Genomic DNA, 23,217 nt, shown 5'->3' with positions numbered 1-23,217 from the left:
GCCACTTGTTATGGGGACAAATGGTTATGAAAACCAATACCCCAGTAAAAGAAAAAAGGTTCTCTTGATCCCAAAGGACCAAGCCCCAGACCCAGGTCAATATACAAATCAGATCTTACCCACAAATCACGCTGTTGCCAGTCCTTTAGAATCTAAAATCTAAAGGTTTATTCATAAAAGGAAAAAAATATAGATGAGAGCTAGAATTGGTTAAATTGAATCAATTACAGACAGTAATGGCAAAGTTCTTTGTTCAGGCTTGTAGCAGTGATAGAATAAACCGCAGGTTCAAATCAAGTCACTGGAGTACATCCCCTGCTGGGATGGATCATCAGTCCTTTGTGTAGAGCTTCCGTTTGTAGCAAAGTCCATCCAAAGGTATGAAGCAGGATTGAAGACCAGATGGAGGAGCTGTAGCAACTTTTTATATTCTCTTGCCAGGTGGTTTTTCTTTCTTTGTTCCAAAGACAAGCATTCCATCTCATGGCATGTAAAAACCTCAGAGTTCTGTTCATAAGCAGGTCCATGCATACCTTACTGAGTCACAAGGCATGTCTGCCTTCTCACGATGAGTCAATTGTATATCTGATGGTCCTTAATGGGCCATCAAGCAGGCTAGGCAGAGTTGACACCAACTTGTTTGGGATGTCACCCAGAAGGAGAGCATAAGTTTGAAATACAGACAGTACAGAGCCAATATTCATAACTTCAACTACCAAAATAATACACACATACAGAGAGCATAATCATAACCAGCCAACCATAACCTTTTCTTAGACACCTCATTTGACCCCCCTTTATACAAGATTTGGTGCGACCACATCAGGGACCTTGGTTGCAACCATGTTCTATACAGTCCCAGTTCAAGTCAATAACGTGCCAAGGAGTCATCTCCTTTCCAACAAGAGAAGGCCCCGAGACATCAGACAAGCCACTGTGGATCATCTGTGGACAAAAGACTTGGTTGATTGTTCTACGTCACACACCCACGAGGAGGTGGAGACCTGCACAAACACTTGCCCCATCAGTTTGAGTTCTAGGGGGGGAATAAAAATCCTTGTTGAGAAGAAACTGTTGTCGAGAAGAAACTGTTGTCCCTATGCTGCTTGGACTTCAGGGAGATGGCATGCCCTAAGGGACATACAGAGCTTGCGTGTTACAGCAGCTTCTACTACTTTTTGAAACCTCAGACTGTAACTCCTTTGTATGTGTATGTTTACCTGCTTTAACCTGGTAAATTGTAATTCCATTGACTTCAACTGAAGTTGTGTGCGCAGCACCTCTAAAAGTTATGCCCTAGGAGTCTAAGCATGGGTATCCAAAACCAATGGTCACTCTTGAAAATGTGGGCTGTTGAAAATGTGCCTTTTTCCTCATCTGTAAAGTGGAAATATTAATAATACATATTCAGAGGGATTCTGTGGATGTTTCTAACGAACAAGGAGATCAATAGATCTCAATGGAAAATGTGAAGGAATAATATTTTGATGCCTGGATATTACTGTGATGGGCACATTAAAGATGTGTGAAATTGATTAGGAAGAACTTTTTCCATTTCCTTTTGTAACATGATATAGTTAAATTAGCCACACTGTGACTAATATCCACCATGTTGCATGTATATCCCAAGGCCGCAGTCTGGCAAAAAAACATCTATTTTAGGGGTTTACTTATCATTTCTTTTAATCTCCCTTGATTTTGTTTCCATATTGTAATAGGGGGATTATATCTGACAAGCCACAGTACAGAAATAGTATGTTGCTGCCAGCCAACATATTGTCTTCCTTGGTGATTACAAAGAACCAGTGGAGAACCCCCTAAATCACAATGAAGCAAACTTTTTTAAAAAGAAAGCACCCAAATCTCATCGGCTTTACCCAATCCTTTGAGTCCAACTTCATTAAAAAATGAGGGAGATAATAGGCAAGTGGTGGAAGATGAGATTCAAGCTCTGCAGGCCACTACTGTTTTATTATTCAGCATGCTTGGAGGCCTTTATTCAAACAGTTATTGTTTGTGGAGAGCAAAGAAAACCAGGGCAGAACTCTCCCCTGAGGGAAGCTATTCCCTTGGCTGCCTTCCTCAGCCTCCTGACCTGCTCCCGCCCTCTCATACCTTCCCTCTTGCCCCGCCCACTCAGCTCAGGCCGGAGTCGCTGGCCTTTCTGTCTGTCAAACACCCCCAGCCCACAAAGAGAACTACAGTTCCCGGCAGGCGCCAGTGCTTCCGGGATGCGTGGGCTGTTCCATTACCCCCGGAGTGGGGGTTAGGGCGAACTCGCTCCCGCCAGTGTGCTGCATTCATGAGGTCCAACGGACTGTACCATGGTTCGGACACCCCCTAGGCTCCCGTCCCGCCCCCCGCGCCGCGGCCGGCGGGAGAAGTGGCGGTTGGTGCGGAGCCGCCTCGGGGTGCGTGCTGGTCGGTGTAGCCGTGGCGGAGGGAAGCGCCTCCCGCCCCTCGCTGCGTGAGGATGCAGAGCTCCGACCTGGGCAACAGGGAGCGGGGCAAGCTCTGGCACCGCAAGCCCGCCCCGGCCGCGCAGCAGGGGTAACCGGGGGCAAGTGACGGGGCAGGACTCGGAGGGAGGGAAGGGGCAGGTGGGAAGAGGAGACCCCCGGGGTAGATGGTGATAAGCTGCCCAGGACGAAGGCCTGTCCCTGCTGCTGGCTGTGAGGGCGCAGCCAGGGGGCGGGGGCTGGGGCTGGTGGGGAAGCAGGTCTCTGAGGACCCATCGTGAAAGATGCAAATACCAAGGGGAGGGATAGCTCAGTGGTTTGAGCATTGGCCTGCTAAACCCAGGGTTGCGAGTTCAATCCTTGAGGGGGCCACTTAGGGAACTGGGTTAAAAATCTGTCTGGGGATCGGTCCTGCTTTGAGCAGGGGGTTGGACTAGATGACCCCCTGAGGTCCCTTCCAACCCTGATAGTCTATGATTCTATCAAAAGATTTCACCCCAGGCCAGAGGGCTTGTAATTCTTTTATTACTGATCTGATGCTGGCACTTAGGGGCCTTGCTCATGGATCCGGTTGTGTTAGGCGCTGTACAAACAGAACAAAGCCAGGCTCGGCCCCAAGGAGTTTCTGGTCTAAGCGCAAGGCCAAAGACATCAGACGGATACCGACAGATGGGAGAGCAGGGAGAAACGATGAGGCAGTATGGGTCAGCATGATAGGCCTTGGTCTCAGCACACCCCTTGTCCTAACTGTTGCTAAGTATTTTGTAGGCCTCATGGCCAAGAAGAGTTATAAAGCGGGATTTGAAGGTAGATAATGAGCTAGACTTGCAGATTGTTTACAAGAACACCACCTCCTGCCTTGTGGGGCAGCACGGGAGAAAGTACAAAGGTGCTTGTCTGAAAATTTCACATACGCAGAGGAGGCTGGCGCTTTGGGCTGATTGGAGGTGAGCCTCAACAGCTCGATAGTGCTTGAGAGATGTTAGCGAGGGTGGGGATTGAAAACAACCATCTTATGTTTGATGCACTAGAGAAGAAGGAGCCAGTGGAAGGGCTCAAAGAGAGGGGTGACGTGGTCAAAGTGATAGGCTAGGAAAATAATCTTAGCAGTAGCATTCTGTGTGGATGTGAGTGGGAGAAGATTGCATTTGTTAGGGCTAGAGAGAAGGATGTTGCGGTAATCAAGATGCAAGATGAGAGCCTGGACCAGAGTTTTAACTGTGTCAGTGGATAGGAAAGGCCATATTTTAGAGATGTTATGCAGAAAGAAGAAGTTATCAGTTGAAGATGACACACAGTTTACGGTCCTGAGTGACACACAGGATGGTGGTTTTGTCCATAGGGATCAAGAAAGGAGATAGTGGGGAGAGTTTGGGGGAGGAAAGTTAGGAGCTCTGTTTCAGTCATGTTCATCTTAAGCTGGTAGCTGGACATCAGCAAAGAGACATCAGAGGGACAGTAGCATTCGCTTATAATTTCCAAACATATTTTCAAAACTCCAGCCTACAAGGATGTTTGTTACAAACCAAAGCAATATCTCATACAAATAATAACAATATCCAACATATCTGCCTAATTATGGTCTCTTCTCTGTGGTCTTGTTACTTACTGCAGCCCTTGCCCTTGCAACTTCCTACTCCTCTCCTGCTGTCTCCTATCCCATTGTCCAACGTTATCTCTTATTGTGCTGTATGTAAATTTAGGATAAGGTCTTGCAAATACTTTTAGATGGGCAGCACTGCATCTGTGCAGAGCCATTTCCAAGATCTAGCCTAGTCTGTAATCTCTTTCAGCAGAGAATTGTCATGCACGTGCACAGTACTGTATGAATAATACATGTCCTCCACAATTAGAGATTTCTCAAAATCAAGTACTACATTAGGATACTATTTGTTTATCCCTCATGCACACCAGACCATGCCCTGAGCAGACAGGAGTTTGAACAACATAAGACATTCTATGATCTTGCAGACTGTGGAGTTGAAATTATGAAGAAAAGCACAAGACCCTGTGAAATGGGAATGATTAGGAAAAAAAAGAAAAGACCCGTTGGCAGGCTTAGTAAGAAAAGACCCTGAATCCTCAAGATCGGGGTTGTTTAAAGCTGTGGCCTGGAGAGAAGTCCCCTCCTATGGGCCCTCTGATCTGGCACCAAGGAGAGACAGGGCCTGTGTGTTTATATCCCCACAGGACATCTGTCAAACGGATTCGCCCTCAACAGGATGATCCAGGCTTGGTGTTTAAAAATGACAAACTTCCTGAAGAAAAATAAACAGTTCTAATAGTATTGCAGTAAATTAATGTGCAAATTATTTTGAGGCATCATCAGTGTGAATAGCAAAAATATGCATAATCTAATTTTAAAAAATTGCATTAGACAAAATTGCTAAGAAAGTTTATTAGAAATATAGGCATGTGATAATAGAGAACAAGTGCAAAAGATGAACTTGGTATAACTAGCATGTATATTGTATTCAAAAGTTGAGAAACTTTTTGTATAATGGTTAGGCATAGAGGTTCTGATTGTGACTCTATAAATAGAGTTTATTATCGGTTTGTTTTTTATTCCACTTAGAATGTAGGTGGGTTTCTTTATTTTCAGAAAAGAGTTTGGGTGGGGAGGTGAGTTAAAGAACGAATCTTCTGTAAATATCACAGACTAACACAACCAGCCCTGTGAAAAGTTGGCTTTTATTTTTTGATGTTGGGGTAATTTTTCCATTGTACTTTTTTAATGGTATTCCTGAGATTCTCCCATGATTAAAATATTACCAGTTATTCTAATAAGAAACCTAAAATAAATAAGCTTAAAGTCCATCTGGACTCATTCTTATTGACCCTCACTTCTTTTCTAAAAATAATAGTTAGAGCAAAGGTAAACTTAGCAGGCAAGTTACAGTAAAGCCAGCCCTCGCCTCCTCCTGTCACCTGGCCCATCTCTTTTGCCCTCTTGAAGGCCTTCTTATCTGGAGAAGAGAGGAGGCTGGGCCTCTCCTTTCCCATTCTGTTGATTCCACCGCAAACTGTAGTGGGTGAATCCCTCTTTGAGAGATGCCCTGTGGGGTATAATCACACAGACTCTGTCTCCCCTTCCCACTTGGTGGTCGATCAGAGGGCCCCTCAAAAGGGATTTCCCTCCAGGCAATTGCCCCTGATTCTTGAAGGGAGGGTCAGACCCCTCTTCAACCTCTTACCCCAATCTTTTGGAGCTAGCTGCTGCTTTTTAGACTACCAGTATCTCCTTGGCTGCTGCTACTGCTCCCATCCCCTGCTAATGTACAAACCCAAAGGATAGATACCTGTGAAAGACAGAAATGGTAGAGAGCCAGTATGGTCTCATAACATCTTAAGTTATTAGTGTGACGTGACAGAGATTAGCCTGACTCTAATTTTTAAGAACATAGATAAAAGCTGTCTTCAGTGATTCCACCCCCACAGCATATAATTCCTGATTCCACCTAATCTAAATGAATTTTTCTCATGAATCATAGCTACTTTTCAGTTTTTCATTAGATTTCTTTACAGAAGGTCTGTTTACTGCTTGTCAGACAGCGAATAATCTCTTGTGTAATAAACGTTTTAAAACTTTTACAAGCGTGTGTTCTTCCTCAAAGTAAATGTCTAATCAGAATTGCAAAAACATAACCTAAGAATGTTTTTATATTGGATATATTTTAATGATTGTAGAGAAAAGTATGCTAAAGATGGTATAATAAAGTGATTTGTTTGCTTTCCTCATAGAGTCATAGTAAACATTATTCACAGTGCCACAGGATATCATTCAAAGACCATACGTTTTCTGAATGTGGCCTTTGACAGTTCTGGAGATTCTTTACTTGCTGGAGACCACCAAGGGAATATTTATGTTTTTGACTTGACAGGAAACAGGTAAACATTTCTCTTGCTGTGTGGCTCTGTTACTATTTTTGATAATCTAGATTGTTGTCTAACAGTCAGTTTTTTGCAACACTCCTCCCACTTAAGACACCTGTTTCTGTTTGTTAAACAGGGTTTGTTTTGACTGGGATTGGTGGGGAGGGGAAGGGAAGGGAAGATTGCATAAAATTTTCTTTCGCAAGGTAAAGTATGTTCAAACTGATTAGCATATTTAGTTAATTGGACACTGAGTTGAAGTGTTTCTTACACTATTGGACTATTGTTGGTTTTTGTTTTTCTTTTTAAATAGATTCAGTCTTGTTCAGCGAACCATGCAGGCTTGCACTGCTTTGGCGTTTAATCTTCGCAGGAAGACTGAATACCTTGTGGCTTTAGCAGATTATTCCATTAAATGTTTTGATACAGGTAAGACATTTAAAAATCTGACTAGAAAAATAAGAATAGCTATATTTTCATAGCAAATCCATATCACAATTAATCAAGCACAATAGTTATTTCTGATCTGATTAGCAGTTAAATGGCTAACAATATTGCCAATTAGTTGTTCAGAAGTTAATCTTCAGAGATGATGTTACTTCCCGCCCATTTAAGAAGTGCATTCTTACTGCTACTGTTTCAGACAATCTGGATTTAGACTTTCTTAGTTAAGTAGTGGAAACCAACCAGATATAGTTCTGGACTTTGGTATTCTTCCACCAGTATAATTGCTGAGGATCATAACCAACTGTAGAACTAAATAGCTATTAATCAGGTTATAAAGAAGTATATTCCTAAAAAAACTAGCTTGCAAAATGGTGAAATAGAAGTATGAAAATGTGTTAAACTCCCAGGCCTAAAAAATTAATCAGGATGTTGCATCTGAATGTAGAGGTTCCTGTGATCATAGCCTGCTGTTCATTAAACCAACCTTCCTTGTATGTATAAATAATAACTTCAATACTCACTCATTTCACCCACAAGTTAAAACAAGTGTAGAATCCTGACTTAAGCCTGCAAAGTATGTTGTTTTTTGGCTGGGGGCGTGGTGGTGGTTTAATATTGATGTTCCCACTGGCAAAGTCTGCCTAGGAGGCATATCCAGCTTGTTTGGTGGGCCCCGTTCACAACTTTTAAGACTGATCACTGAAGACACATTAAACAAGTCTATGCAAGATAGCTTATGAAATAACTTATGAAATCCTTTATTTCCCACTGATCAGCAGGATGTTTTTTTCCATAATATATAGGAATTACATGAAGGACAACTCACTTGTTCCTCATTTGTTGGATAGTGATGATAAATAAAGATACATGAGGCATTCTCAAGAGGCCACACCCTTCATATTGTTTGTACTGAAAAATACTAGCACTTGTTGCTTCACTTTGCATAACTTTTTAATCAATTTCATTTACACCATAGACACCAAGGAGCTAGTTAGTTGGATGAGGGGACATGATTCTTCAGTATCTTCAATCTCCGTCCATGGTTCAGGCAGATATGCCATTACTACATCCACTGATACAGCACAATTCTGGGATCTCGATACCTTCCAAAGAAAAAGAAAGTTGAACGTCCGCCAATCTGTGGGGATTCAAAAGGTCAGTAAAGAGTCATTGTTAAACAAAGGGTATATAAACATACCTGAGAATACAACTATATACTAAAATCAGGAGTACTTAAAAATATTCTTTTAAAAAAAATAGATCAGTCTTTTCTTTGTCCTTTAATCATCTCACCTTTGCCATCAGATCTCACAAGATAGGGTTATGAGACAGTAGTTGTGGAGATCTGCAGGGAACACCTATGCACTGCATAAAGTAGTAATGTTTCATCAGTATTGAAGCAAAGTCAAAGCACAGTGTTAGAGGCCACTATGTGGCAGGAGATTCATTTGAAAGACTGTACCTTAAGACGGAGGTCCTCACGACTTATGGCCATTGAAAACCCATGACACTTTTTCTGAGAGTAGGGCTGTTAACTCCGGTTTCTTTACTGGATTCTAGTAGGGCTGTTATATTCTGGAAGTCACCCTGTAGCTTCAGTTATAGCAGGGGTGGCCAACCTGTGGCTCCGGAGCTGCATGCAGCTCTTCAGAAGTTAATATGCAACTCCTTGCATAGGTGCCAACTCTGGGGCTGGAGCTACAGGCACTAACTTTCCAATGTGCCAGTGGTGCTCACTGCTCAACCTCTGGCTCGGCCCCAGGTCCTGACTCCACTCCACCTCTTCCCCCAAGGCTCCTGCCCCTTCCCCAGAGCCTCCTGTGCCCTCACGCCTCCCCCTTCCGCCCCTCCCACGAGCCTCCTGCACGCTGTGAAACAACTGATTGTGGTAGGTGGGAGGCATGGGAAGGGAGAGGGAGGCGCTGATCAGTGGAGCTGCCGGCGGGCGGGAGGTACTGGGGGTGGGGCGGCGGGGAACTGATTGGGAGGCTGCTGACATATTACTGTGGCTCTTTGGCAATGTACGTTGATAAATTCTGGCTCCTTCTCAGGCTCAGGTTGGCCACCCCTGAATTAGAGGTACATCTTTCACTTCACTTCCTGTCCTAAAACTGTTTAGTGAGCGCTGTTCAAATAATTGTCATGTTTATCCCAGAGGTGTCTGCACTTCATTAGGGGATGAATTTGAGATATCCCTTATAAATCAGCAAGTAATTGTAGTGTATTCCACATTTAGCATATGTGAGTGGCTAAAGTTTTCTGCCAATAGCTTTTGGAATTTGGTAGAATCCATGAGTTTCCATGTTGAAATAAACCATTAATATAATAAAATAATGTAACCATGCAGTACAAAGATAATGGGGCTGAGCCAAAAGCCCTTGAAGTTTATGGATGCCTTCCCGTTGATTTCAGTAGGACTTGAATTAGACTCAGCATAAGGAAATTCTCTGAAGAATGGTTCTTAGGTCTCTTGTGGGTTATGCTGTCACTTCAGTAGAATTATTTCTCTGTATTTGATTATCCGTTATTGTTGTATTACAAATTGTCAACCATGTAGTATTAGGTATATACAAATTTTGAGAATGCGAAATGAAGCTTCTATTTTAAAATGCCAGCTCAGCCGAAGTTCAGGAATTTGTCTTTGTCGTTGTAGTCTGTGTACATATTGTGGAAACTTTAGATGACTATTGTTTTTACCTACATAGTGGCCATTGTAATATGAGTGTATTGCAGAAATTAACATGAATTGTTTCATTGAAATGGCACAGATCAGACCCACCTCACCATCTGCCATTCCTTTCCATGAATGAGATAATTGCTTTCAGACTGTGGTCCAAATTAAGGAAAAGCCAGGGTGATTAATGTTGCATCCTAAACATAAGGTAAACTTGGGCCTGGTCTACACTAGTCTGTTATTTCGGAATTAGCCGAGTTAATCTGAAAAAAAAAATGATTCTGTCCACATAACCAAACTGGCTTTTTCGATTTAAAGGGCTCTTTAAATCGATTTTTGTACTCCACCTCGGCAAGTGGAGTAGTGCTTAAATCGAGATCGTAATCCCGGGTTAAAGGTATTGTGGACGCAATTTGACGTTATTGGCCTCTGGAAGCTATCCTAGAATGCTCCCTTGTGACCACTCTGGACAACACTCTCAACTCCGATGCACTACCCGTGGGCAGGAAAAGCCCCGGGAACTTTTGAATTTCATTTCCTGTTTGGTCACCATCAGCACAGGTGACCGTCAGCACAGTCCACCATCACAGGCAACCATGCAGAGTCCACCATCACAAGAGATCACGCAGTCCCGGATTCGCAGACGAGCTCCAGCATGGTCCGAATGGGAGGTACTGGATCTCATCGCGTGTTGGGGCGATGAGTCTGTTATGGCAGAACTACGTTCCAAAAAAAGGAACGCAAATACATACGGTAAAGTCTCCAGGTCCATGATGGAAAGAGGCTACTCCAGGGACACAGAGCAGTGTCATACAAAAATCAAGGAACTCAGGCAAGCATACCAAAAATCCAGGGAGGCAAATGGGCGCTCTGGGTCACAGTCCCATACATTCTACTTCTACCGTGAGCTCCATGCAATTATGGGGGGTGACGCCACCACTACCCCACCACTGTCCGTGGACACCTGCAAGGGGGGAGTTGCACGAGCGAGGAGGAAGAGTCATTGGAGGATGAAGAAGAGGAGGAGGAGGAGGACAGTGCACAGGCGGCAAGTGGGGAATCCGTTTTCCCCCCCCGCCAGGAACTATGCTTAATGCTGGAGCCAATAGCCTCCCCTGACTCCCAGTGCGGGCTCCCGGACCATGACCCTGGAGAAGGTACTTCTGGTGAGTGAGACCCTGATCGGAGCCACGCGGTGGAGGATGGGGGAAACCCAGCTGCACTGGGCTGTTTGCATATAGTTTAAAGGGCTCATCCCTGCTCAGAGCCTCATCGGAGCCACGCGGTGGGGGTGTGTGTGTTGGGGTTGAGTGTTGTGTGAAGTGATCATCCCAGAGAGCCCGAAGGCCGTCCTTTATGGCAAACCCACCAGGCATTGCTTGCTGTGGGAAACAGGTCCCAGCAGTTTGAAAACATTGAAATGAATGTAGAAGAAGCAGAACCCCCTGCGCCCCTAGGCTGCCTGCAAGCTGAATTCTGTTGCCTGGCTGTGTGCGATGGCTTACTCACACCAAACTGTCCCCTTTGTTCTCTGAAATGTATATTTTAAAATACTACCCTCCCTTTTTCTCCTCCCACAGGTGCAAATATTTCAACGCGGCCCCTATCTACTCCGTCCCAGATGCTGGTCCAGATTAGAAGGTGGAAAAAATGAACTCAGGAAGACGTGTTCACTGAGCTCATGCAGTCCTCCCGCACTGATAGGGTCCGGCTGAATGCGTGGAGGCAAACAATTGCGGAGTCCCGTAAAGCATTACAGGGACACAAAGAGAGGAGGGACACGCACGATGAGAGCAGGCAGGACGCTATGGTCAAGCTCATGGGGGAGCAAACTGACATGCTCCGCTGTATGGTGGATCTAATGTGGGAAAGGCAGCAAGACCACAGACTGCCGCTGCAGCCCCTGTATAACCGCCCTCCCTCCTCCCCAAGTTCCATAGCCTCCTTACCCAGGCGCCCAAGAACATGATTGGGGAGGCTACAGGGACCCAGAGGATCGCCCAAGCAACAGAAAGCTGGCATATGTGAACTTCTGATTTGGTTTCTCGACTTGTTCTTCCCTCCTCCTCCACCCCCCTAACCCTCCCCCCCTCAGTCTGCCTTCTGATTTCTCTCAATGTGTTGCGCAACAAATAATAAAGAACTGGTTTTAAACAATTTAGACTTTATTTCCTTTCATATATATAGGAGGCGGGTAACTTCAAGAGAAACAAACACAATTGTCACACCGTACCCTGGCCAGTCATGAAACTGGCTTTCAAAGCTTCTCTGAAGCGCAGCATGCCCTGCTGTGCTCTTCTAATCAACCTGTTGTCTGGCTGTGCGAAATTGGCCACCAGGCGAGTTGCCTCAACCTCCCACCCCGCCATAAACGTCTCCTGTCTTACTCTCACAGAGATTGTGGTGCACACAGCAAGCAGCAATTGCAATTGGAATATTGGTTGTGCTGAGATCTAACCGAGTCAGTAAACTGCGCCAGCACGCTTTCAGACGTCCAAAAGCACATTCTACCACCATTCTGCACTTGCTCAGCCTATAGTTGAACTGCTCCTTACTACTGTCCAGGGTGCCTGTGTACAGCTTCATGAGCCATGGCATTAAGGGGTAGGCTGGGTCCCCGAGGATAACAATAGGCATTTCAACATCCCCAACAGTAATTTTCTGGTCTGGGAAGTAAGTCCCTTCCTGCAGCTGTTCAAACAGACCAGAGTTCCTGAAGATGCGAGTGTCATGCACCTTTCCCGGCCATCCCATGTTGATGTCGGTGAAATATCCTTTGTGATCCACCAGTGCTTGCAGCACCATGGAAAAGTACCCCTTGCGGTTTATGTACTGGCCGCCCCGGCGTGCTGGGGCCAAGATAGGGATATGCGTTCTGTCTATCGCCCCACTGCAATTCGGGAACCCCAGGGCATCAAAGCCATCTATAATGGTCTGCACATTTCCCAGAGTCACTACTCTTGATGATAGCTGGTCGATGATTGCGTTGGCTACTTGCAGCACTGCAGCCCCCACAGTAGATTTGCACACTCCAAACTGATTCCCAACTGACCAGTAGCTATTGGGCATTGCAAGCTTCCACAGTGCTATGGCCACTTGCTTCTCAACTGTGAAGGCTGCTCTCATTTTGGTGTCTTTGCACTTCAGGGCAGGGGACAACAAGTCACAAAGTTCCATGAAAGTGGCCCTACGCATACGAAAGTTTTGCAGCCACTGGGAATAATCCCAGACCTGTAACACTATGCGGTCCCACCAATCTGTGCTTGTTTCCCAGGCCCAGAATCGGCATTTCACGGCATGAACCAGGCCCAATGCCACCATGACTTCCCAATCACCACATGCCAGGCTTCTAGGAATTTCTATGTCCATGTCCTCAGTATAGTAATTGCATTGTCATCACTTCCTCGCCTAGTTTTGCAGGTACTGCACATACTGCTGGATAATGCGCGAGCTATTTACAATGGTCAAAACAGCATTGGAGATCTGAGCGGGCTCCATGCTTGCTACACTATGGCGTCTGCACAAGTAATCCTGGAAAACGGGCGCAAAACGAGCTGTTCGGTTCAAAATGGCCGATAAAAGGCGGTAAATGGTTGTCTTCTGTAGCTTTCACAGAGTCGGGAAGCTCTTTAGAGCTGCAAGAGTGGGAGAGCAGAGTTTGCGGTGGAAACGTGAGCAGAGTTTGCGGTGGAAGCTGTGCGGCTCTGTTCACGATGGCTGAAAAACAGCAGGGAATTGTTGCCGTCTGTAGCTTCCACGGGAGCCCATGACCGACAACATGGAAAAAGCAGCAGAAGCTGTGCGGCTCTGTTCACGATGGCCAAAAAAAGGCGGGAAATGGTTAGATGAAATTGTAGATAGAAAGACGAGAGGACCTGCGAGGTGGATTCATAGTACCAGGAGACAGGCGCTGCACTGTCTGCTGGTAGTATGGTGTCTACCGTAGCTTTCACGGAGAGAGGAGCGAGTGACGGCACACACCCAGAAACACCCGTGAGAATGTTTTTGCCCCATCATGCACTGGGAGCTTAACCCACAATTCCAATGGGCAGCAGAGACTGCAGGAACTGTGGGATAGTTTCCCACAGTGCACCATTCCAACATTCAATGCTAGCCTCAGTACCGTGGATGCACTCCGCTGAATTCACATGCTTTAGTGGGGGGACACAACACTGAATGTATAAAATCGCTTCCGAAAATTCAAATAAAAAGTTCGAATTAATTTCGTACTGTAGACGTACCTGTAGACTTCAGCTGGCTGAACCTAGTCACTGACAAAAGAAATAGTGTGTGTGTGGAGAGGATTTTACTAAAATCCCAAACTAGTGCCTCTCCTTTCTAAAGGTGATAAATTTGTACAGCCCCTAATGTAAAGAATCTTCTAATCAGGAAGCTATGTGATTCTGTGGAGAGGGCACTGAATTGGGAGTCAGGAGATCTTGGTTCTGTTCTTGGCTCTGCCATTCATTTGCTGTGTGTCCTTAGACAAATCACTTAACCTCTCTGAGCCTCAGTTTCCCAACTTTAAAGTAGGGATAATGGTGCTTACCCACATTTAGTGCGTTAAGAAGTATGGCTAAGAAGTGCTGGTAGTATTATTAGAGTATGACTGGGGACACTGACTGTAAAGTTCCATTCTAATTTATTTCCTGAACCATCTTGATGGTTTTGCACCAGTCCCAGCAGTGCATAGCTGGGATCCTATCAGTTAAATGCAACTAGTAAGCTCTATACCACCTATGCTCAAAAAGTGCAGGAGCAAAAGCTAACGAATGAGACAAAAAGCACCTCGTGAGGTTGGTAGGTGAAGAGAGGCAGTTTTAGTTGAGAGAGGAAGAAAAGAGATGAAAAAAGGACATTTTGTGCTGTCCCTTCTCCCAGAGTGCCAAACTGCCATTTCAACATCATTTTGTGGCCTTTTTTAAACACACCTTTTTAGAGTAAAACAAAAACCAGGAAATGAACAGAATATCCCAATTTGTTAAAATAAAAGAACAGCAACTTTCAACTTGCTTTAGGCGAGAAACTGCTGCTGGAAGGGTAGCAGGGTTTCTGAGGAGCGAGGAGCAAGGAGTAGGGAAGGGCCCAAAATCATATTTTTTTAAAGGCCAGAAAGGATCATTACGATCATCAAGGTCTGACCATAAAATATGGCACAGGCCATAAAATTTCATCCGATAATTATTGTATTTAGACCAATAACTTGTGGATGAACAGAAGTATATCTTTAAGAAAGACATCCAATCATGATTTTATAATCCAGGTGATTTTATACAAAAGACTTCATGTAAACAATAAATATATTCAGAAGAGCTGAAAAAAGGTGTTTATTACATTTTTTCTATTTTTCATTTATCATAATAATAGGAACTACTTTTCACAGTGGAACAATAGTTTGCATAACCTCTAACAGCTGTTTTTATACTCTTTTTTTAATAATGATACATGAAATTAATGAGCCATATGCTAAAAATAAACCACTTCAGAGACTGAAGGCAATTGGTACACTTCTCAAGCTCATTGCAAGTCTTCAGGAAGACTTCTGATATGTGCACTGATAGTACACTAATGTGAACACTGCTGAGGCTTAATGATAGGGCCTATCAAATTCATGGTCTATTTTGGTCAATTTCACAGTCATAGGATTTTAAAAATTGTAAATTTCATGATTTCAGATATTTAAATCTGAAATGTCATGTTGTTGTAACTGTAGGGGTCCTGACCCAAAAGGGGGCTGTTGGGGGGAGGGGGAGCGGTGGTGCAAGGTTATTGTAGGGGGGTTTTGGTATTGCCACCCTACTTCTGCGCTCCTGCTGGCGACAGCGCTGCCTTCAGAGCTGGATCACCAGAGAGCTGCAGCTGCTGGCCAGAAGCCCAGCTCTGAAGGCAGTGCCGCCGCCAGCAGCAGCGCAGGAGTAAGGATGGCATGGTATGGTATTGCTACTGTGCTACTGCCTACATGATATGGTATTCTGTGTTACTGCCTTCAGAGGTGGGCCCTGGGCCAGCAGCCACCCCTCTCCAGCCACCCAGCTCTGAAGGCACTGCAGAAGTAAGGGTGGCAATACCATGACCCCCACCCCCGTGGCCCTCTTTTGGTTCAGGACCCCAGTTTGAGAAACACTGGTCTCCCCCATGAAATCTATATAGTACAGGATAAAAGTACACAAAAGACCAGATTTTGCAGTCAGTGACGCAATTTTCATGGCCGTGAATTTGGTAGAGCCCTACTTATTGCTATATTATTCTGACATTTCTGAAGGTCAAATATAATCTTTCTTTTTTTATAGTATGTAAGGCAACTAGCCAGAAAATTATTCTATTTTTTTTTCCTTTTCCATATTAATTCTTTCAGGTTTTCTTTCTTCCACTAAGCAACACCATCCTCAGCTGTTTCAAAGATAACTCTGTCTTTGCATGGGAATGTGATACTCTTCAATGTAAATACCAGTTGCCAACTCCAATAGAAGGCTCTGTGTTGCATTATAAAGTCTTTGCCGTTACCAGGTAAGTTGCTGCTTACTCAGAAAGAAAATATTACAAAATTCTTAGCAGACAATACAAATTTTTCTCTCCTTTTTCTAAAATGTTTTGCACAAGTGTTGAGCTGTAGTTTTTCACCTCTAAACCAGATACCAACGTTATTTTTAACAGAAGTCAAAATGTTAGTGTGAGATTTTAGGCCCCCTCAAAAAAGTATTTAGGTTTTCATACAGAAAAGAGAAGCAGACTAATCACTCTCTCCAACAATCTCGATGCAGGGATGCAAAGTCCAGTAAAGGTGAGGAGTTAACAGAAAACACTTTTGGTACCAGCTCTAACTGTATTCTGTACAAACAAGAAAAATGAACTCAGAAGTGCGTGAGTCAATCATGTCCGCTTCAGGCCATTTCGATTTGCAAACCATGAAAGAAAATATATTGCTTCCAAAATTACTTATGAAGATTAGCAATTACAGCAATATTGCCATTGCTGAGAATAGTGAGGTGGCTGGAGCAGTGATCCAAACTTACTACTATTAATAGGAAGTCTTTTATAAAACATTTTAGAAAGGTGCACAACAGTAGTAGTACATTGAAACACTCTTTTGTTTTTAGTTTGTACTAAATGAGTTAATGTTTCCCCGTCCTTATCCAACAACTTACTTAAGCTATTTTATAAACCCATAAAGGGTATCACTCTCTGCCACTTGATCATGTTATTTTGTCTGAACAATCAAAGATCTTTAACTGAAGATGAATCAAAGCCCACAACTTTGGAATGTCAGCTTCCCCAAAGTTCTGTGGTGATCGGTTTTAGCATTTTGAACCCATCTATAGATTGCATTGTTCCTTGCTGAGAACAGCTGCACCACTGTGTACTGCAAACCCATGACCACTGGGGGAAAAAAGAGCTTCTTTTTAATTTACACTGAAAACGAAGTTTATAAATATCCACTACAAAACCTGCTTTTTACTTCATTTGAGAGCTGTTTCAACATTATATGCTAGCAACACAATACAACAGAAATTATCTTCAGCAGTGATGATTTGTGAGCATGGAAGATAATATATGGCCCTAAAATTGTAACTAGCAGTAGATTAGATTGGTCTGATACAAACTTAGTCCTGTTTCTGATGCAGAGATGGCCGGGTGCTAGTAACAGGAGGAAAATCGAATCATCTTCACTTGTGGTGTCTGGAGTCAAAACAGCTGTTAAGAATAATCCAGATGCCTACAAAAGTACGAGCTGTTCGCCATCTGGAATTCCTTCCTGATAGTTTTGATGGTGGTTCTAATCAGGTCAGTTGTATAGGAAATTTAAGAACGAAATCACTTGGTTTCTTAACTGAAATCACATACTTTCTGAGATTTGCTTTTCTTATTCTATACCAGGGGTAGGCAACCTATGGCACGCGTGCCGAAGGCGGCACGCGAGCTGATTTTCAGTGGCACTCACACTGCTCGGGTCCTGGCCATCGGTCCGGGGGGCTCTGCATTTTTATTTAATTTTAAATGAAGCTTCTTAAGCATTTTAAAAACCTTATTTATTTTACATACAACAATAGTTTAGTTATATATTATAGACTTATAGAAAGAGACCTTCTAAAAAACTTAAAATGTATTACTGGCATGCGAAACCTTAAATTAGAGTGAATAAATGAAGACTCGGCAAACCACTTCTGAAAGGTTGCCGACCCCTGTTCAATACTATATGCAGGAAAGTTACTATATTAAATATTTGCTCTGTTGCTGTTTCAAATTTTTTCATTTCAGAATTTTGAATTCATTCTTTTCTATTTTGCATTAAGACTAATTTATAGAAGTCTCCTTTATTTCTAGGTTCTTGGAGTGCTAAGTCAAGATAATATTATGAGATTTATCAATATACAGACATGCAAACATCTGTTTGACATTGGGAATCATGAGGAGGGAATCAGCACAGCAGCTATTAGCCCAAATGGACGGTACATTGCATCAGTAATGCAAAATGGTAGCCTCAACATATACAGTGTCCAGGCTTTAACGCAGGAAGTAAATAAGGTATAGTTATAAGTAAAGTAAATCACAAAAACAGCATTAAAATACCAATAAAAGTCAGTCTCACCCACCCAAAAATTCAGTACTGAAAATACAATTTGTTCTTGTGTCATTAACTTACATATGTTGTACTATGTAATATAGGATGCAAGGTAAACAACATAGGGATTATAGACTTCACTTTGTGGTTACTCCAGTCTGTTAGGCAAATTTTGTTTTAGAACATGATATAATATTTTTATCTTCCAGTTTTTCTGTTCTTCTCATAGCAATTTATTCTGTCCACACCTTTTTATCAGCTTGGCTTTGATCATACAGCTTTTTGTCCATTTCCTTTTTGGAAATACCATGCAACAGATATTGCCTTATCTGCAGACACAAATGAGCTTCGTGATGCTTGTTTGTCAAGAAGTATTCCCAGTTTATTCATCAGGACTTGGGAGCCATGATTATAAAACAATCATTGAGCTAGTCCCTTATGTAAATAATACATATTATAAAGACCAGTTTTTATTTTACTAAGAAAATAACTTCTGTAGGGAGACGTAGGGGAAGAGACACTTTTCTAAATCCAGAATTCCGTATATCACAAATCATCACACACTAAAAGTAAGCATATAAGGTTTACTGTGTAATAAGGGAGTTGAACACAGGCCTTCAAGTCAGGTGACCTAATTTACATTCCCAACTTAAATGCTGAGTTTGTGTAGGACTTTCTGGCAATGTAGTTAACTACTTTGTTACTCACTTTTCCTCATATTTAACATGGAAATATTACACATTCTACATGTGTCTTGTGAGAATTAGCTAATGTTTGTATAGCACTCTGAAGCGCAAAGTAGTATAGTAACATTCAAGCACACACTGAAGTAATTTATTTTAAATACAGAACAATACTTGTATGTTGGTCAAACCACATACTAGTGTGCATCCTTGTACATCTAATTCAGAAGATACATTGTTTCTGGTTGAGTCAACATATGAAAATCATGATTAAGATAGAACCTACATAAATTTGCTTGTAACATCCCTTGTTAAGTGTGTTTAACTTTCATTCACTTGTCACATCTGTTTGGGTCTTGGTTTACACTGTGGGTCTCCATAAGTCATGTTTTATAACACAAACATCTTTCAACATTGGTCATCAAGTTAAAGAACACTGTATAATCTAAAGTGTGCTCATTATAAAGGTGGGTATTGTAAAATGTTCTTTCTTACAGTGTCATAGATGTTAACTGTATCATTCTTATTTGATGCTAGCCACCACCACCCTTGGTTAAAGTAGTTGAAGATTTGTCAAAAGACAAGTTGGGAGCAAGTAAACTTACAATGAGAGTGACATCAGGAAGGTCAGAGAGGCCTTGGAAATCAAGAGGAAGTAAAACTCAAACCAGAGTGCTAAAACCACAAGTGAACACATCACTTGAAAATAGAGAGGTAAGAGCAAATTGTAAATACTGTAAATGTTTCTCTTCTCTAATCTGTAGCATTTGATTTTCATTGCCAAAACAACTCTCCATTGACTATTTCCTCAACAATTTACTTTTCTACATCCAAACGTTTGCTAAATCTTTAATCTGACCAATGCACTGTTTGCATCTTTTACCTTCCTTACATATCTTTGTTGTAGAACTTTGTTATTCTAATTTAACTTTACTTTTAAACTGTTTCCCAAGGCTTTCACTCCGTTTATTGCTATCTGTATAGTTCATGATTGTTACTCTCTGATACCACTGTTTATTTTCTTCTCCAATTACCTTTGTAATTCTCCTCAATTCTTATCTTAAATCACGTGTATCCTCCTTACAATAATATTAATTACAGCAAAAGGCATTCATTGCTAAATTTTTTATTTATATCTAAACTTAAAACTTATGGTTATATCCTGACTTTACTGGTAAATTAATCATATATATTTTTAGTCATTTAGGGCAGTGGCTCTCAATCTTTTCAGACTGCTGGACCCCTTTCAGGAGTCTGATTTGTCTTGCGTACCCCAAAGTTTCACGTCACTTAAAAATTACTTGCTTACAAAATCAGACATAAAAATACAAAAGTGTCACATCACACTGTTACTGACAAATTGCTTACTTTCTCAGTTTTACCATATATTTATAAAATAAATCAATTGGAATATAAATATTGGACTTACATTTTAGTATATAGAGCAGTATACACAAGTCATTGTCTGTATGAAATTCTAGTTTGAGCTGACTTTGCTAGTGCTTTTTATGTAGCCTGTTGTAAAACAAGGCGAATATCTACATGAGTTGATGTACCTCCTGGAAGACTTCTGCGGACCTCCCAGGGGTAGATGTATCCCTGGTTGAGAACCACTGATTTAGGGTCTGATCCAACTCCCACTGAAATCAGTGGGAGTCTTTCCATTGAGTTCTCTAGGTATTGAATCAAGCATTTAATTTGTATTTTGTTGCAAAATGCCTAGAATACTATGGCAGATACTACTATAAATAAAATTCTTGCTATAGTAGGTGTTACTGGTGGCTGATGTACTTAAGGTTGAATTCCGATTTCCATTAGGGGACTTCAGGGGACTGGATTAGATGACCTCTCCAGTCCTATGATTATAGCCTCCCTCTTTCATTTGCTTATAATTTTCTCAAAACATGATTTTATACTAAAATTTTCTATGCTTTTTCTCAACCCAAAGTGATATTTTTTGAAGTCTTAGCAGAGTAGGTTCTATCATTTTAAAAATGAATTTGATTGTAAGTACTTCTCCATATGGTCTGACTAGAGATTTTACACTCAGATATACAAACCGTTGAAGCGAGAAACTTATATTTTGTTTGGGCCTTAGGGAAACTTAAATAAATAAAAAAGGTCAAGATTAATAGAAATTGATTCAGTATTTTTTAAGTAATGCTTTCAAGTAATAGTACTTCACGTTTCCTGGCACCTTTGATCTGAAAATCTCAAACCACTTAAACAAGTAAGCTTCACAGCCCCCTCTTTCCCTTGGGTAGGTGACTGTTCACCAGATGGCTTTACTGATATACAAAGAGGTCAAACTTATGTAGGGAGGATCCATTTTCATTAGGTATGTTGCGAATTGTTGTTTATATTAACTTTGTCATAGTGCCTAGAGTTTGGTATAGGGCAGTTACTCAACAAATCTAAATAAACACATTACTTGCCAAAAGCCACATGGTGAATCAGTGGCAGAGCTGGGATTAGAAGTCAGGGTCCTGACACCCAGTCCTGGGTTCTGACCATTATAAATACACATTTAAAAAACAAAACCACATGCCCCCTACCAACTCTATGAATGTCCACTAACTCTGTGAATCAGGAATAGAGATTATGGGAACAAAAACACTATTTCAAATTACTGTTTGTTTCCTATTTTGTAGAATGAGTTGCCAGATGGATTAAACAAGAAACGTCTACAAGCCTTACTGAAAGGATTTGGAGAATATCCAGCAAAATACAGGTGGGTGTGGGTGTGCACATGCATGCAAATTTAAAATCTCTTTTGCTGTACTGATTTATCACAGGGAATTTTCTTTGCTAAATCTACGTTTTACTTGCAGGATGTTTGTTTGGCGTGCCTTACTACAACTTCCTGAAAACCACTTAGCATTTAGTAGCCTAATAGATAAAGGTATCCATTCTGCATTTGTGCACCTAAAGGACGAATACCCCATGAAAAGTAGGAAACTGTTGAGAGTCTTACAAAGGTAAATTTATGTGAACGTTCATTGATGTTAAACCATCTGACTGGGACCATATCTGGGGAAGGTTGGTTTATTTTGCAAAAATTAAGCCCCACATAAAGTAGTACCTTCTTATTACACCAAAGTCATTCTTATTTAGCAGTTTTCTGGGGTTGGTATGTTTTATGACTATACATGCTTTCAGTTTATTAAATATTTCCTGTTACCTCTATGGGAGAGTTAATTGTTCCCTACTCTTCTGCCTAGTTGTTCATAGAATGCCACAGTGTTTCTTGCTATACTTCAGTGCTGTTTAACATCATAAATTTCAGATGCCTTATAACATTTTGTGCTGTGATAACCAAGCATGATTCTCTTCCTCTGTACAGATATTTTCTAAGTACTTGTTTGTCTTCGTATACAGGACCTTATCTGCTTTAGCTCATTGGTCTGCTATCTTTGGTGAGACACCATACATTCCTCTGCTAGCATTCCCATTTGTAAAATTATTTCAGAACAACCAGCTGATCTGCTTTGAAGTTGTTGCTACTGTAATAGGTAAGCAAGGATTTTTATCACACAGGTAACTTATTTAGTTTCCCCAAATTTGCCTTGCTTGAAACAAAGTGATGTGCATGAATTCTCTTATAGGTCACTGAGGAGTTCATTTACTGTTTTAAAATGTATAAAAGGCATCCACCAGGAAGTGTGATAAAATGCAGCTGTTGCAAAAAATAAATAAATCATAGCTTACAAACACAATTTAACTTCCTTATATTGACTTTTAATAGGAATCTTTATCAATTTATCTTATCAGTATCTTTTAAGTCTAATCAGTAAAAGAACACTTGTCCAGTACAATTTTGTTGTCATGTTAATCCTTTAAATTCTGGCTTGAGACCTGGTGTGACGGTAGTCAAAAGAAATACCTCTGTCTCAGTTTAAAATATTTATTGTACTAAGCTGGAGTTATCACTTGATTAGGACAGCTAGCATTTAGTAGCTTGGCTTCTGAAGAAAAATAGTAAATTTAAAGTATCTTGCACTGAAATTAGTCATTGCAGCTGCTGCAGAGTGCACACATAGCATAGAGTAACCTTTCATAAAAACCCATTTTGCAAAGTACATAGTTTGGTTGCAAAATAAGTATCCAGATTTGGTCCTAACAGGTTAAAAATATTTTGATGCTCAGTGACCCAGCCATAAAAGCTCATTACAATGGGATTAAAAAGAACATCTTTGAATTAAGAATATAAGAATGACCATACTGAGTCAGACCAATGGTCCATCTACGCCAGTATCCTTTATTCTGACAGTGGCTAGTGCCAGATGCTGCAGAGGGAATGAACAGAACATGTAGTTTTGAGTGATCCATCCTCTGTCATCCAGTCCCAACTTCTGTCAGTTGGAGCTTTAGGGACATCTGGGGCATGAGGTTGCATTCCTGACCATCTTGGCTAATAGCCATTGATTGACCTGTCCTCCATGAAATTATCTAATTCTTTTTGGAACCATGTTATACTTTTGGTCTTCACAACATTCCATGGCAGCGAGTTCCATAGGTTGA

General features: G+C 41.7%; 1 protein-coding gene across 2 annotated transcripts in view; it reads left to right on the top strand.

Moving 5' to 3' along the window:
* Positions 1-2,369: 2,369 nt before the first annotated feature.
* The window catches only part of TBC1D31 (TBC1 domain family member 31), a 42,653-nt gene continuing 21,805 nt past the window's right edge, over positions 2,370-23,217 (top strand). Inside the window, exons 1-11 of one of the 2 annotated variants that reach the window (XM_045007173.1) lie at positions 2,370-2,550; positions 6,201-6,347; positions 6,646-6,761; positions 7,756-7,934; positions 15,809-15,960; positions 17,076-17,235; positions 17,776-17,976; positions 19,234-19,410; positions 21,348-21,427; positions 21,528-21,674; positions 22,075-22,208. In XM_045007173.1, the coding sequence (XP_044863108.1) occupies positions 2,474-2,550; positions 6,201-6,347; positions 6,646-6,761; positions 7,756-7,934; positions 15,809-15,960; positions 17,076-17,235; positions 17,776-17,976; positions 19,234-19,410; positions 21,348-21,427; positions 21,528-21,674; positions 22,075-22,208 (1,570 nt within the window). In that variant the 5' untranslated portion in view covers positions 2,370-2,473. The remainder of the gene's footprint in view (positions 2,551-6,200; positions 6,348-6,645; positions 6,762-7,755; positions 7,935-15,808; positions 15,961-17,075; positions 17,236-17,775; positions 17,977-19,233; positions 19,411-21,347; positions 21,428-21,527; positions 21,675-22,074; positions 22,209-23,217) is intronic. The other variant, XM_045007172.1, reaches the window with a different exon arrangement.

Source organism: Mauremys mutica, chromosome 2, assembly GCF_020497125.1.
Source record: "Mauremys mutica isolate MM-2020 ecotype Southern chromosome 2, ASM2049712v1, whole genome shotgun sequence".
Classification (NCBI taxonomy): Eukaryota; Metazoa; Chordata; order Testudines; family Geoemydidae; genus Mauremys; species Mauremys mutica.
The sequence above is the reverse complement of the archived record's forward strand: the minus strand, read 5'-3'. Positions and strand labels throughout refer to the sequence as shown.